This window comes from Thunnus thynnus, chromosome 8, assembly GCF_963924715.1.
Source record: "Thunnus thynnus chromosome 8, fThuThy2.1, whole genome shotgun sequence".
NCBI classification, from domain to species: Eukaryota; Metazoa; Chordata; class Actinopteri; order Scombriformes; family Scombridae; genus Thunnus; species Thunnus thynnus.
Window position 1 is genome coordinate 13,414,777 of NC_089524.1, and position 17,343 is coordinate 13,432,119.

The following is a 17,343-nucleotide window of genomic DNA, read 5'->3' on the forward strand; positions in this document are numbered from 1 at the left end:
ACAGTTTCAGTGTGTTTTTAATTTTTAGTGTTTCAGTTCCTCTTAAAAGGTCAGACTTTTTTGAACATGTGTCTTGTAATGTACAGACTATGTATTTTGGGTTAAAAGGATATTTTAATTAAAGCAAAGCAAAATGAGTTTTTTGTGTCTCTGGCAAAGTGTGTTTAGTAATTGTATATCCTCTTTTTATGTTTTTTTTAATATGTGTGCAAAATATAAAGGAAAGTGAGAAAAAAAGAAGAAGCAAAACTGAATTTAATTATAAACTAGAAGATACAAGACAATGTGACATTTTTTGTCTGCGAAAAAAAAATTAAAATGAAACCAAGTAAAGTAAAGTAAAGTAAAAGTAGGTTTTAGGCTTCTTTATATGTTCTGTATTTTATCTTTTATGTAAAATATGACAATTTAGCAAAAAAAGAAAGATTTAGAAATCAAAGAAAGAAAGGAAAAGTAATTTAAGGTATTAGATACGTTCAGGTACAAGAACTGTAAATATGCAGGAGAATCAAAGTGTGTTACTTTCCATACAATTTTTGAGAAACAAGAGCAGGAAAACTGTCCTTTTCCTCATAACTTGACTTGTTTCAGTGTTTTAATCTTCCAGTCAACTTGAGTAGAAACACTGAGAGAGGCTCTACTACTGTAAATGGTAATGTCATCATGTTAAAATGATCATGATGACAATGCATCTGTGCTGACCTTCTGCGGGTTTCACAATCTATGTTTAACAGCATGCCTATGTTTATAGGCATGCTAACATTTGCAAGTTAGCACTAAACACAGAGTACAGCTGAGACTGGTGTCATAAGTTTGCAAGAAACATAGAATATAAACCAGATGATGGTGAAGGGATCACAAAATTATTACAGTTGCTTACTTAATATTTACTACTAATGCATACACTTACATTTATGTACCAAACTTCATAGAAATCCAAACAATAAACATTTCACTAAAACCCCCAAATGTTAACCTCATGGTTAGATCTGGTACAAAGCAGCCGTGCACACAGCTCCAAAACTTAAACAGAGTATTGGGTGTATGGTTGTGGTGAAGATGAAACAAACAAAACACTGACACTCATAGCTCTGTCTTCTTATTGTTTTTTTTATTGTGGACAGACTCTACAGAAACAGACACGTTTCAGCAAGAAGCCATCATCAGTGTAATCATGATCAATGGTGTTTTGTTTGTTTCAACCTCATGGTTAGATTCGTTGTCTGAGAAACATGAATGTCTGTACAAACATTTGTCCCAATCCATCGTGTAGACGTTGAGACATTTCACAGTATGAGTGAAAATTTTGACCTGCTCTTGGCGCTAGACAAAAGGTCAGCGGGAATCATCCTCAGGGGATCATGACTGTCTAAATGTATAAAATTCAAATTTATTTCAATCATTTAAATCACTGTTGTCAGTCTGGACCAAAGCAGTGGACCACCCGACAGACTGACACTGCACCTCTAAAATCATTGCAGCTAAATTCTCTTCAAACAAAAGAAAATGAAAATCGGTGATAACACAAAAACAAAGCAAAAGCAATCAAGCCATTTTAATTATTATTTTTTCCTAATCCAAATCACACTAACCAATTTTGCCAGTCTAACCAGTTAATCACAGGAAGGGATTATGCTCCATGGAGGGGGACATCGACTGCAGTGTTGCTGTCGCTCCAGGGTGGTTGTAGGGGGAGTTTAGAGGGGTGGGGTACCCGTTAACGGCAGTGGGCGCAGCCGGGTAGTCGATTGTGTTTCTTCCCATCATGACCCCGGGCTGAGAGCTGTGAGCCTGAATCTGGCTGCCTGTAGGGTGACCAGTGATGCCTGTTGCTGCCCACGCTACCATGCCACCATTCATGGTGGGCCAGGGGGCTGCACCCATGGGACCTGCCCTCTGGGTTCTCAGTGGCCCCTGCTGGCCCCAGGGCATGGCGGTAGGAGAGTATGGGGGAGAGGAGTATGGAGAGCCCCCTACTGGCTGTGTGGGGAACATGGAGAGGATCTGAGGGTTGGACAACATTTGCTTCGGAGATTCTGGAAGAAATGAAGAAGAGAAATTAAGTTAGTCTTTGAAACTCAGATCTGCTTTAATTGTACAGTTACATATTATTGTCTGTTTATACTCTGTTTATACTGTTTTATGGATTAAACAAATGAAATATAATGTGTGAATTATTGAATTTTGGAAGTGCTGGTAGGTGGATTTTTACCTTTGGACAGAGCTAGATTAGCTGTTTCCAGTCTCTTAATGCTAAACTAAGCTAATCCACTTCTGGCTCTTGCTTCATATTTACTACACAGACATGAGATCTCTTGACCAGAAAGTAAATAAGTGTGTTTTCTTAAAATGTCAAACTTTCCCTTTAAGTCATTTATCAAGCAGAAATGCCAAATAAACATTAATTCCAGCTTCTCAAGCATGAGGATTCGTTCATTTTCTCTGTTTTACATAATTTTGAATATAATATCTTTTGGTTTCTCACATTTTAAACTTTTAAATACTAAAAGTTTAAGCGATTAATTGAAAAAATAATCAACAGATAAACTAATAATGGAAATAATTGTTAACTTGAACTCTAGGTGATATTGGACAATTTTGCCAAATCCCAACTTCCTTTAATGAAACATTTTTGAAGGTTATTTGCCAACCTTTGATTACTATTTGATTAATGCATTTCATCTGTATTGGAAATGTGTGATTCATTGAGGGAAATACGACCATTTGGTTAAGGTTTGGGAAAAATTGTTGTAATTGTTAACTATTAAAAAGACATAAACTCAGGCCTTGAAGATGTTACTACCCTCTATCCCGACCTCCACACTCTGAATTTTCACTGCACTACATAAACATCACACTGCTGCTTTCTCTCATGTTAACACAGAAGACCTTCAACAAAATATCTAAAATCTAAAAGATTCTGTATCAGTCTTTCTTCTGCGTTTCATGATTCATTATTTTTCTCAAAAACAGGGACAGAGGATCATCTAATCTTCCAGTGTGGGAACTGAGCATGTGCTGAAAAAGGCTGAATATCTGCGAGATCATCTGTTCTTCCTTTGTCTTACTGTATATAATTTTAAAACATGACTGACACTTGGCTCTTTACCAGCTGTATCATGGGAATTACAATATCCACAATAAGCGTGCATGTCACAGAAAACATACACAGACTGACGATGGGAAAATACTATGTACATTCAGGGAAACCTTTCTTTTCTCTTGCTCCTCCAGGTCAAAGGTCAGAGGTCACTCACTTGCCTCTCTTCCTCGCGTCTTAGTTCCTCCCAGCAAGGATGAGAGAGTGAGAGAGGAGACATGAGTACGGAGGAATTTAGTTTATCAAATGGGACATCCTCACTCACTCCAGTGTCATTTTGAGGACAAACACTCATGACGCACCACTCATGACGCACATCACCCTAAATGTCAAATATGAATAAGTCACGCAAACACCAGTATGTATATTATAATAATATACAGTATATTATGTATAATGTGGGGTTTGCAGTAATTTAGCCTACTGATTATGTGTAATTGTAATGAAATTCAAATTCTTATGAGTTTAATGACTGCAGATATTCAATGATTTAATATATAGTGTATCTGAGTGAGGACAAAGTGTTTAGTTTTGACCTGATTAAGATTTATTTGTTGTCATTTGATGTTTAACGAAGATGTAAACGGAGCTTTGAGGTTTCGGCGCTACAGCATTACAATCATCTTATTTCTATTCAACCACAGTTTTTTCACCACAGTGTGATGTGTGATATAACACACTGCAGAAGTGTCAAAGCTCTTATTCAATAAGACACGATAAAGATGCTAACAGTGACTCACCCTGAGGAGGGAGGCGGTGTTTGCTTGTTTTATGGTGCTGTAGTTTTATAATGGTTTTCAAGGCATTTATTTGCATGATTTCACATTACATCTGTATGAACGCTGGCCTTGATGTGATGGCATCAGGGATTGTAACTACATACTTTATGTTGTACTACGTGTGTTTGCTGTAGCTGCCCCAAAACTTTGGAGCAGTTTACCTTTCGAAATTAAGTGTTCCTCTTCTGTAGACACTTTTAAGGCTAAATTTAAGACCCACATGTTCTCTTGGGCCTTTGAGTGTCCTTAAAGTTTTATGTTTTACTATTATTTGTTTATTTTTGTTTGCATATGGGATAGTATTGTTATGTCATCTCTACTCCTTTTTTTTGCTGTTACCTTGATATGTTGTTTTAATTTACTTATGTTATTTTATTGTACAGCACTTTGGTCAACTCTGGTTGTTTTTAAATGTGCTTTATAAATAAACTTGATTTGATTCGATTTGATTTATGTTGTGCCTTCATACATGCTGTCTTATGTCCATTTTCTTCCGCTGTCCCCTTTAAATACAAGTCAGCTAAGTCCACAGACAAAACAGAGCTAAACTCTCAAATCAGCAATCTGTAAAAGTCAACAAATTACAATGAATTTTTAAAAACAGGAAATAAACTTTAGAAGCCCAATGTATAGCAGTTTATTGAAAAATGATGCAAATTGTATCCCAATTTTTTCTGAAAAGCGTATGTAAATTAATTCAGTAATTTCTGGCTGTAATAATCTTGAAAACCCTCTGAAAAATCCCTTTTTTTTGGTGTAATGTATTTTTAAATGACTGCTGAAAGTGAAAGTGAACTGTGAAAGTATACATTTTAGGCTTTAGATATTTAAAGACAAAAAACATGTAGAAAACAGGAATGAATCCCGTGTACTGACCCAACTGACTCTAAAGTTAAATGTTTCATCCAAAGATTATAGATGGCTGTGGTTAGACTCAAGAGTTATTCTTGTTTTCAAGAGGAATATCTGCTCTTAACAGAGTAAAAACATCTCATACAGAATCAGTTCCTCTCTTGTTGTAACTCACCTGGCTCAATGCTACATACGCTCTGGCTGGGCATCAGCGGCTCCTCCATCTGGATGGAGAAGATTTCCATCAACTCATTACTGGAAGAAGGCTGCAGACAGAGACACAGAGAAGATTTGGTCTGTGTTTTTAATTTAGGAACAATAAAAAAACAAATAGATTTCAATAGCATCAGGCAGACTGTTCTTTGAGTTGTAGTTTTAGCTGTAGTTCTCTTGTTGTTGAGAGACGGCTGAGCCAAACAGGCACATGATTGCTAACTGGCGAACATTAATGGATATGAGTTATACATTGTGAATAAAATACAAATCTAAATAAAATGGAACCCTCTCATCTCTTTAGAGTAATGATGTATTTTTGAGTTTTCTCTTAGTAGTTTTTTCACAGAGACAAATGTGTCCATTGTCATTTGCGTTAACAACATTAAAAAACTGATTTATGATTGTTTGGTTGTGTTAAGGGTTTGGTTGGACCATGTTTTGAGAAAATATTCAGGTGCTGTGGAGTGCCTCGGATAAAATCACTCCATGCTGGATTGTGCTCTTCTTCTTAATGTTACCTGTTTAGTTTGTCTGGATGGAGAGTCCGGTCGTGGACTGAACACGTGCTCATTAGCCTGAAAATAACAGTGACTCAGTCATCACATTCAAAGACAAAGAGTTTTACTGCAACCACTGGATCCACTTCTGTCTAAAGATGTTCAATAATGAACCTCAGGAAAGTATTTGGGGTCTTTGAAAGGATGTGTAACATTTTATTTATTGCATTTACCTCAGGTAGATGGTCTGAACTCTCATCTAGAACCAATAAGACACTATTCTGGTAAAAAGAACAGAAAATAAAATAAAAATAAAAACATGGTATTGACAAAAAAAAAAAAAAAGTCCACTGATGAAGATTAAAGATTTTCTCTGACTTGTGTCTCTGTAGCATCCTCTGGTGTCTCTGGGTCCACTCTCTCACAGACCTCCTTTATGTCGACCATGACCGGATCTGCCTGATGAACACATAATAATAATCATAATCATAAAAATAATCATAAAAATAATCATAAAAATGACAACAACAACATTTTTCATTACTTTTTCTGCCACAACATTTAGATTTAGATTTAATATTTAGATTTAACATTTAACATTTTGATTTAGCATTGACAAAGTTCACAAATATTGCTGTAAATCTGGTAAAAAAGTGACTTTAAAAAATTCACACCACTTTTTTAAACGTTGTTTGGAGCTAAATGTGGTGAAATGTTGCTGTTAATTTCAGGCAATTTACAGCTTTACATATTTAACTTTTTTTATGGTTATGTTTAGGCACTGGCAGCACTTGGTTAAGGTCAGGGAAAGATCATGGTTTTGGTTAAATATAGAAAAAAAGTCTGTAGTGACTTCAAGCACATGTTTATCACTGAACCAAAACCACAATCTTTCACCAACCTTAACCAAGTAGTCTGAACACTGTCCACAGAAACTTTGAACTGAGAAGACTGTTACTGTTGAATATAACCACTTGCTTGCTAGCTTCCTATTGGCTTCAGATAAACTTTGGAATACACTCTTGCACAAAGGATGCATAAAGACTGTGGTCATGAAGACTGTGGATTTTGTCCTTCATCGCTTACATTAAAAACACATTAGGAAAAGATTTCCTACAAACAAGAGGAATGATTCACATGTTTCAGTGTTTATATGGGCACCTGACTATTGTTTTAAAACAGACTCCAAAAATTTTGAACGAATGCTCTAAATAATATTGATTTAACCCGTAGTCAGTGATTAAAGATTTTGCATTTACTGCAACTATTTGTCTATTTTTTCAGGTGACACCTAAAACACCACTAATCAGATTTTCATTAAATTTGAGAGGATGATGTATTGTACTTCTGTGTTCAATCTGGTCCAAGGATACGCTCACACATAATTACTGTTGTGATGAATTTGTGGTTCGCTGTGCACAGTGAACTGCATGTTTTATGAGACATTTTCACTGGTCATCTTGTTTTCTTAGGCTTTTCATAAACATATCTGATATTTATGAAGAACATGGCCCAGTTTAGGAATTTAAATGTCATTAAGAGTTCCCTATGTTTCTCTCTTCCTCCTTTTTCTATCCTGTGTTGTTACCAGGTTAGCCATCTTGATGTAGAAGAGGGTGCAAGTGTCTTCTTGTTGGTAGATGTATGCCAGAGCTCTGAGGTCGGACTGATCTTTTGTTAAAGAGCTGATCCTGCTCCTCTCGTGGTCATGGAGTACAGCCTGGAAAACATAAAAAATAAAGGATTTGAGCATTAAGTTATGTTACAACATATGTAACCACTTCAAAAACATTCAGCAATAAAACACCAAGGTAGAAAAGGGAATAGAAATGTACAATTAGCTGAAAGAAAAAAGGGCAATATGATATAACCATAAAATGTAGCTCTGAAGTTATTTATATATTTCTCATTTCAAACACTTTCTGCTAACTTCACCATTAACCTGATTATTGATTTTTTGCCGTGTAAATATCTGAGATAAGAACTGAATTCCAAAGAGGAGCAATTTGTTAAAATTTAGCTTTTTGCATGTTGGCAGGGATACTTTTTCTTTACAGGCAGCAGTTTGTGCCTTCTTGGTATCACAGAAACCAACACTTGCACCAACACGAGTTTGCAGATGTGGAAGCAAAACCTTAATCATCTCAAAAGACCAACTTCCACGTAAACTGCAGTATTACTTTCACAACTTTGTTTAACTGGTTACTATAATAAGAAAACACATGTGATGCTTTTCAGGGAATTAAAACAGGAACTTTAACTTCTAACTGAGCCTCAGGTAGGTTCATTTACAGTATCAGCAAAGCACTGGGGAGCAGTTTTATGGTACTGATCCACGACAGTTTGTAGGATATAAATAATCAGCCGCTCCATTCCTGAGCAATCCTGAGAATTGTCCAATTTTGGAAAGAAAGCAGCTTGTATAACCCACTGTGGTTGTTGTGGTTGCACACACTAAACAGAAAAGTTTGAAGATTAACAATCAACCTGAGGGAGGCGCTACAACTACAAGAAGAGAGTGAGAGAGAGAAAGAGAGAAAGAGAGAGAGAGAGAAAAAGAGAGAAAGAGAGAGAGAGAGAAAGAGAGAGAGAGTTGATGGGACTCACCCCGGTCCTCTCATCGATGATTTTAAGGCCACTGAATGAAATTTTCAACCAAATTCTCTGCTTGTGTTTCCCCTGTTTCCTCGCTGTTGCCTCAATGCCCTTCAACACACACAGACACACACACACACACACACACACACACACACACACACACACACAGGTAAATGTGAATATGAAATACAGGTTCCAATGAGACTGAAACTAATCTATATGGATTTCTCATCATAATGAAAAAGATAAATCCTGACTGTTTGTACCAAAGCCTGGCTGCTCCTGTGGGAACAAACTGGGTAAAAAAGTTTGAGTGGTTTAAAATAGCAGCAGAATCTGATTTTAGAGTGAGATGGAGCAGAGCAACCATATCCAAGGGAGAGAGAAGAACCAATGAAGCCAATGTAGAGAAACCAAAAACTGCAGTTCTTCGAATGGCCACTTGAGTTTGGCTCCAAAAGCGGGTCAGTCCCCATAGACCCCCATGTTGAAATGCCAAATTTTACAGCAGAAATAAACATGTTTACAGCCTGGTACAAAAAAACAGTTTTGGTCTCTATAGCCAATTTCCCCTTTCATGACAATTGTATGGGGGGTGAATTTTTTTATAACTCACCCATTTAAATTTCATTAAAGTTATGCATAACTAAGGACATGGCTGCTTTGAGTGACAGGTTGCTAGCCGCTTGGTGGCTTGTTTCAGCAGCCAGACTTCTTTCGGCCCATCTCAGCTCCACCTCTGTGACCAATCTCGATTAGCTAGGAGTTAGGCGGAGTCAGGCGCTGCCAAGATGGCAACGGCTTGATCTGCTCACTTTCAGAAACCAATGGGTGGTGTCACGTTGGCTACGTTTATATTTTTTTTTACAGTCTATGATTTATAGTAATTATAATTTAAATAAAAGCCATTATGTAGAGGTTTTTTATGTAATTGACAATTTGGTGAACCCTTTCCCCAAATAATGATGTTCAATCACAGCTTAGCAACTGTAACTAGGCACAGCAGGCCTGTCAAACTACCAAAACGGTGTACATGGTGCTCTAGTAGCAGAGATGTTCTGTAGGCTATTTAAAGAGTATGCAGGGTGGTGGCCTCTTTTTTTAGCCTTTCTTAAACCAAAAACACAAGAAAAAATTGTAATGAGTGGATTAAACACTGTGTATGTCTGATGAATTTGTAATTTGTAGCATGTCTGGCTAATTAGCTTACTATCTCAGCGTTACCTCTAAGGCCAAGAGTTAGCCCATCATTAACTAACTACATTAGTTTGTAGGTTTACAGGTTATGTTAAAAAGAAAGAAAAAAACACAGCACATCCACTGTGTGTGTTGTATTTCCTGGATGTGTGAAAGCTGGCTCTGTATGGAGAATTTAGGTACATAACGTTAGCAGCTCTTTATTGGATTTGGGGAAGTTTACACTCAAGCAAACCCACCTTATCCGAGATAGCTTTACGTTTGCCAAACACATCTATTAGTCCTCATCCTAAAAGCCTTGTCTCTCCTAATGTTAAAAGGGTTTAAAAATAGGAATGAATTCAATCTAAGCAACAAAAATATTAGAACAAAATAACAGTTTGATCTTACATTTTTCCTTCAAGTACTAACTCGCTCATGAATCAAGCACATATTTGAATCCCTTCACAGAGTTTTTATTACAAAACGAGTTGGCTGGAAGCATTAAACATCAGCTAGAAACAGCGTTTTAAACCAACTGATGGAGCTAACGTTAGCATATATTAGCTAGCTATTGCTTAGAATTGATCGCCTGCTTTTGTCCACTTCTGTCTGAAATCAAGGACCCATTGTTTTAAAAATCATTATACATTTTGAGTGTTAAATTTGCCACTATTATCAGTGTAAAGTGCATAAGTGCCGTGTGTGGATGAAAAGCAACTGACAGATGTACTGACACTTGCTAAGTGGGGGTTAGCGAACAGTCATTTATACATCTTTCAAATCTGATCTTACAAGTTCTTGTTTAGACAATCTCATTGAAAATTGGTCCAATATTGGCATGCATCACTGTCTGCCACATATGATCTTTTTTATACTACAAATGGAGGCGCCAAAATCAGAATTATTCAAATTTTACACATAACGGATTTGGTGTTGGGACAGTAATTTGGAAGTTGTAAGTTAGTAAGTTAGACTATATATAAGAAAAATATATAAATATGTAGAAGAAGATAAATATGACTTATTATAACATTATTTTATGGCTGAATAGCTAACTGGAGATAGTTCAGGCTTGTGACCCATGTCTGAAAATCTTGACTCGATATAAATTCCCACTGGGGAGTGCAAAGTACAAAGTCATGTGAGATGAGAGGGCCTGAAATTATTGACATGTTAGGTCTCAGTGGGATGTCAGATATACCAGCACTTTGTCCTCTGCAGGAACTTTCCCACAACTGCTTTTCCATCAGATGACCCCAGTACATTCACCATAGTTTATACTCGCAAGAAAAATACCTATGACTGAGGAGGAACTTTTCATTGAGCCAAGAACTATATGTGCACAAAGTAATCTAAATTAATTACAAATATAGAATACAAAATACTTATTTAAATAAGTATTCACCCCCTCCAAGCACATTTTTAGTATATGCACTTTTGGACAGGTCTCTATTAGCATTACATATCCGGACACTGCCATTTTTCCATGTTCTTCTTTGCAAAACTCTATCAGGTTGCACGGAGATTGAGAAAGATTCCAGCCTGGACTCTTTCTGAATCGGCCACTCCAGGACATTAAAGGACAGGTTCACAATTTTTGGATGGATCAAATTCTGATAGTGGAACAACTGATGCTCAAAACAATTTATCCACTGTTTTACAGCCGCAACAGTAGCGACAGAGTAGGCTACGGTGGAGCCTATGACGTAGGCAGCTGTTGACAGTGTTTTTGTAATTACTCTTACTGCCAGAAGGGGGAGACAAAAATCCTGCATTCCAGCTTTAATGTTCTTTTTAAGCCATTCCTGAAAAGATCTGTTTTCATTTAATCTTTAAAGGATGTTTTTCAGTTGATTACCTTCTTTGATTCAATGTTGTAAAAACAAACAAACGTGAAAACAACCAAGGGGAGTGAATGCTTTTTATAGGCACTGTATTTGGATGTAATTGGACTGATTAGGCAAATGTAGCCTTCATTATTGCAACTGCCATTTTTCATCTATTGTGAGACAGAAGATAACACTTATCTGGTTTCACTTAATGTGGGCCTCTGAAAATGACTCCTAAATCACTCAGACATCTGGTGTTTATTTTTAATTTTCTCTCAGATAGAATGGTTGTGTGTGACTTGTAGAGGACGAGAGGATCAACTCAGCATCAATTAACCAGATTTAATCAAGAGAAAACATGAGATAAATTTATTTTGGGAGGAGGAGGACACCTTTAGTTTCATCATGGAGTCCCAGCACGTCTTCTCTCCATGGGCAGTGGGCACTGGGTCCACACCAATCAGCTTGGCTTTATAGCGAACGCCGTCGCCATGGAAACGGTAGAGGACGTCACTGGGTGTTCTGGTGGCTCCTGGGAAACATGAAGAGGCACGGTAGAAAAAAAAGGGGTCAAACTATGAGGACAAGTCTGTATGAGAGCAAAAATATGCAAGTCTGTGTATAATTGTGTTAATTATCTTTTATTTATTAATTATTTTTGTCATGATTTAATGAAAGTAGATGCTTATTTGTGTTTTTAGTATGTTTGCTCCTCTTAGTCTTTTACCGTAATGCCTGTGTTTGTGTGTGTTTCTATGTCACACATACCGTGTTCCCACATTTGTGAGTCTAGCATGTATGTTTTCGTGTCTATTTGTATATATATGGATAAACAGTACAAGTCTGTGGTTGTTTATATGTTCTAGAAGTGTTTCAGTTTTTGCGTATGTAAGCAAATTGCTCAGCGAGTGTTTGACTCATCCTTGGTCAATGGTTCATCTTATCTCCTCGAATGAAAACAGTAATCTTGTGACTATAGAAATGTCAGTATGTGTTGCTGTAACAAAGGTCGACTCTATAACAGCTTCACATGTGCTGTGTAGTTAGTTTGGTGTTCAACATCAGCACAAATACCGACTCAAGTGCATGTTTGCATTACACAGTTCAATACAAAATACACCTAATAAATGACCTGATCTGGCGATTGTCACAAGATAAATAACCTCTAAAATTAACAGTTTTTTTTTCCAGGAAACATATACAAACAGCCAGTTTAACAGTGATATACTAGCACCATGTTTGCACTCAAGCATGAACCAATTCCCCATTATGCCCATTCATTACTGTTTTGTTGGGTGTGACATATCTGATGTGGATGCATCATATATATTCTAGTGACAATATTCAACTTCATCCAAATGCCTGAAAGATCCATGATACAATTCAAACAATGGCTGCTAGACAGCAGTCCTACACAGAACATGGACATTGCAGTGCATTGTTTTATGTTTGACACTTTAATTCACTAATGTTGGCACCTTCGATAGCGTAAAATTATATAATCCTTGTCTTTTATGATGTGTTTTTGTGTCTAGGATATCTTCTTTGTCACCGTTTTAAAGATTTTTTTTTTCTGTTGCTTTTATTGTTTATGTTTTGAGTTTTGAGTGTTTATTTTTCATAATTTCTTCAGTCAGACTGGAAATGCTTGTCTCAATCTTGATAAAGGTTGGTGTGTCTGTAAAAATGCCAGGGAAAACAACATTGTTATCGTTCTATTGCAGATGAAGTTTGATATGTTGTATTTTATAAAAACTCTAGAACCAAAAACAGTTTGTAAAATATTACACTGATACTGATACGTATGGGAAAATACCATGAATTCACTGTGGAGCAGCGGGCGGCACAGTTGAAAAAAAACAACAAAGAGTTGGATAAAGTCATAAGTTCACTTGGTTCAGTAAGACATCGCTGGATCCCTGCTGAGTTGTCAAGAATGCCTCTAAATGCCTTTCGAAAGGTCTCATGTGACACCTCTTTTGATTTATTTACTCCGGCTTTACAGTATATGATAAATGCAGAAACCAGTTCAAGAACATCATGATCCCTTTTAGGACTCTGCATGTCCAGTCATTGGGGTTTATTGATGAGACCTCGCTACAGACTTGAAACTAAAGCAGGTCATACCTTTGGAGACTTGGCTCCTGCTGGAGTTACTTTTCTCCTGTTGTGTTTATTACTCATCTAATATCACTCTAAAATAAAAAGCCAGCCAAAGTAACATGAGAACACAGTATCAGCTTCTAGGAGGCTTTATTAGCTTTTACAATCCTTGCTTCAGTATTTTATGATGAGTTAATGACAACTGCAGGTGACCTGTTGATTTTATTGGCACATAACTGGAATATAGTCTCACCCAAAGTAATCATATTGTTATAAAATCATCATTTCTCATGATGGCTAATGGTTAACTTGTCTAAGGATTATGTAAGATCTATATTTGTTAAAGTCTCTCTGGAATTTTTTACTCTCTTGACACCACAGCTGTATGTGTAAACAGAAACACTGTACTTGAGAAGATAGTGTTTTTTGGCATCACATGAGCTGTAAATCAAACCAGATAAACACACATCTTCTTCACTTGAACACTTTTCCGCAAGGCTGGAAATGTCTTAAACGAGTTCCAGTAAGACACTACTGTGTAACTCTATAAGTGACATCAATAATGTGTTTCTCAAACAGCTGGAGCTGCTGGACACCATCCAGTGGTGCAGGATGAACATGGAAGAGGAACAAAATCAAGAGTTTTACCTGAAACATCCTTATTTCCCCTCAGATCTAATATAAACTCCTTGTCTCAAATCAGACCAGAGGACATACTATATTTTACATGTCACCTGTAATCTCACAAAGTGTCGTCACAAAACTAAAACAAATGATGGTCCACTGTAAAGGAGTTCAGGTATTCTACATGCTTGCTTGACAAAATGGTGGATCATCTGTGTCGTTAAAAAAGCTGACAGATTGAAGGTAATTGTTTGTGTTAATTAAAAGATATGAATTAGGGTTAAGTTTAATTTCAACATGCTGCCAGTTTGTCACTTCATCACCAAGACTGAGGAAATTGATAAAGTGTGAGAATGGTAAATCTGTCCCCCAGATACCCTAAATACATACAATATTGCCATTATGTAGTTTTATCTGGGTGGAGTTCTGTACATTTATACCTTAAATATGGCAAAGCCTAAAATATTCCTTTCAATTATACTGCTGGTTACAGTTTTATAATGGGAGACTCAGCCCAGCCTTGTCAGAGGAAAAGTTTTAGACAGACCTCTCCTGCATTTAGCAGGTTTTGATTAAATTTTCCATAAGTAAAATGTCAAAGCCCCTCTCATAAAAAATAAAATCTATGAGCTTTATTTATTTATTTTTTTCTGAGAGTGAACCCTAACAGCAGCCTAGCACTCATACCTTTGGTGCTGGAGGACAGCCAGGTACTGACAGCAGCTTGGTCTGGGGCAGGACAACTCCCAGCTGCTTGCTCCATATCCATCATGTTGAGGTCTGTTTAGAAATTCAAGGCAGGGGGTGCGCAGGATGATGCGAAAACAATGTGGCTGTCACACTTATTGGCTGAAAAAGAGCAGCTTGAGAAAAAGAGAAAATCAAATCATGTCAGACATTTCTTCTTGTCAAAGTGCAAAGAAATAAGATTTCCAGGTTTAAAGAAGTTATAAGTTGAATTTGTAATTTTGTTTCCTAAAAAGCACAAGAGGAAACATTTGAGCTGTCTCACCTTTGGAGTATGTGTCTGCTCTAACCCTGCTGCTTAAGCTCAGTTGGCAGCCGAAGCTTCTCAGAGTCAAAGGTTAAGCCGCAGACTCACTAGTGATATATTAACATCCGCTGGGACGTCCAAGTACAAATACAAGACATGGGAACTCTGGTAGAAGGCTGAAGACGCTGTAATTGGAAAGACAGTCAGCATATGGTGCTTTCCCTCTCAGGGGATGTGAGCGTTTCCCCCAAGGACATGCTTTGGGTGGTATTTTCTAAAATATCATCTCAACTAAATGTGTCAAAGTGCCAGAAAAATATGGATCTCTATGAAAACCAGGAAGGAGGAACCAGAACAAATGCTGAAAGGAGCATTTTAACGAAAACTAAAACAATTAAATCTTTAGATAACAGAATTTTGATGAATAATGTTTATAAGGCAATCAGAGAGAAAAAGAACATCTTGCTACAGAAATCACTTATGATGTTATGTAATGCCTCATGAATATCACATTAAATACAATTGTTAGTCACAGGGTAGTACTGCATTTCTATTAAGTTGGGGGACTCAGCCTTCAGCCATGCTAGCGGCTCCATGAGGCTATACTTAGGCTTTGAGCAAAATGCTAACATGCTGATGTTAAGCAGGTATAATATAATGTTTACCATTGTTGTTTACCAAGTATTGGACAAACTTAAATTTTGACCTGATGATGACACGAAAGGAAAAGTGAAGGGATCACCAAGGTTATTACGATTTATCCTATGGAAAACATGAGTGTCTGAACCAAATATCTTAACAATCCATCCAATAGTTGTTGAGACATTTCACTTAAAACCACAAATATTAAAAGACAGATTCACAATTTTTCAAGTCTGTCCTAAAACAACACTCAGGTGTCCACATGAACACTGAAAGAGGTTTTCCTCGCTGTAATCATTCCTCCTGTTCATACCGGCTATTAATAGATCCCCTTCCCACATGCTTTTAGTGTAAATGATGGGGCCAAAACCCACACTGTGTCATTTTATGAAGAAATGCATTTAAGCGTCCCAGGTGGCCTAATGATAATGATACCATATAACTGCAATGTCCATGGCCTGATTCCCGGCCGGGGGACCCTTGTTGCACGTCACACCTTCTCTCTCCTCCCTTGTTTCCTGCCTCTCTACTCTGACTCTCAAATAAAGGCAAAATGCCAAAAATCTTTAAAAAAGAGGTGTCAGCAGTCTGAGTCAGTCATATCAAGTGGATATCTACTACATTTATAGTCTTTTTAGCATCATCCGACAGTGTTTCCCTGTTGAGCCGTGTTGGAAATATAGTAACAAAAAGAGGGACTTTGGCACTAAAAAGGCTGTAACGTTGATATTGACTTGATTTGACTCATTTGGACGACCGAAGCTTCATATCAGCTTCAGATAAACTTTTAAATACATTTTTACACAGAAGGAGGACTGTGGATTTTGGCCCCCATCACTTACATTGTAAGAGCATTATAAAGGGATCTTCTAATGGTCAGTATGAACAGGAGGAATGATTGTGGCAAGAAAAATCTTAATGTTCATTTGGTCACCTGACTATTGTTTTAAGACAGACTTGAAAAATTGTGAACACATCCTTTAACCTCACCAAAGTCATTAGAATATATTTTCTAGGAATCATGAATGTCTGGAAAATTTTGTGCAAATCCATCTTGTAGATAGAGAGGTCTCACTCAACAAGGAAAGGTTTTCGGGTGCACCGGTAACTCACTATAAAGTCTGCAGTTCAATTCCAGCCACAGACCTTTGTCACATTTCATGCCCCTCCTCCTACACCGTTTCCTGTTTCCTGTCTCTCTGCACTTTGTGCTGTTGAATAAAGACAAAGATATCAAAAGAATTGTCATCAGACATTTGTGTCCTAGAGTCACAACTGAACTATCTTGACTTTTAGCCCCTCGTACCAAGCATGGAACATTCTTCACAATCAAAACCTTTACTAAAGTTTTTCTGTTTTATGCAACTGTATACTCCTACTTCACTTTATTTATATGACATGTATAGTTAGTTAGTTACGAAATCCAGCCACTTGGTGAAAGAGATCAAAATGTAAGCAATGCGCTTGAATAAATATTTATGTCCCAAATATTTATGTCCCAGATCATTTAAAATATTTAGGTTAGCAAAGAAGTAGACACATTTTCTCAGGAAGCGAAGCTAATTTGCTCAAAACCCCCAGAAACAGGAAGAGTTTTATGTCAGATTAGCCACGGCTTTCCAAAAAAATCTCCTCTAAATGAGAAAGATTCTTTCAGAATTAAAATAATATGCAAAGCCAGAATACTTAGATCAGCTGGCAGAAAGGCTGAGACTTTAGTAACCTGAGGACATGAAACACCAGATTGAATCAGTTTCACCAACCAACCTGCAGAAAACATCACAGACAGGAAAAGATCATGTAGATTAATGTCATCACAGCTTGAGGGGGTTTCAAGTTTCCTTTTAACAAGAACAACAAGAGTGGGATAAATGTTAGTCACATTTCCCAACAGTGACAGTGAAATATGTCTCACAGACACACACGCACA

At 37.1% G+C, this 17,343-nt stretch overlaps 1 protein-coding gene across 1 annotated transcript; it reads right to left on the reverse strand.

Annotated features, from left to right (window-relative positions):
* Nucleotides 1–53: 53 nt before the first annotated feature.
* On the reverse strand, nt 54–15,062 carry LOC137187614 (disabled homolog 1-like). Its single transcript, XM_067596644.1, has 10 exons — nt 14,790–15,062; nt 14,465–14,640; nt 11,443–11,582; nt 8,052–8,150; nt 7,033–7,164; nt 5,823–5,903; nt 5,678–5,725; nt 5,466–5,522; nt 4,907–4,997; nt 54–2,036 (listed from the first exon to the last, which is right to left on the reverse strand). The coding sequence occupies exons 2-10, from the start codon at nt 14,547–14,549 to the stop codon at nt 1,618–1,620; spliced, it is 1,152 nt and encodes a 383-aa protein (XP_067452745.1). The 5' UTR covers nt 14,550–14,640; nt 14,790–15,062; the 3' UTR covers nt 54–1,617.
* Between the last annotated feature and the right edge of the window lie 2,281 nt (nt 15,063–17,343).

What these genes read in the sequence shown, in the direction of transcription:
- LOC137187614 (XM_067596644.1), bottom strand. Translation starts at nt 14,549, where the DNA reads ATGATGGATATGGAGCAAGCAGCTGGGAGTTGTCCTGCCCCAGACCAA. An exon ending in GCTGTCCTCCAGCACCAAAG is followed by an intron (nt 11,583 to 14,464) that starts GTATGAGTGCTA and finishes CATGTTTCCCAG; the next exon opens with GAGCCACCAGAACACCCAGT. An exon ending in ACTCCATGATGAAACTAAAG is followed by an intron (nt 8,151 to 11,442) that starts GTGTCCTCCTCC and finishes TGTGTGTTGAAG; the next exon opens with GGCATTGAGGCAACAGCGAG.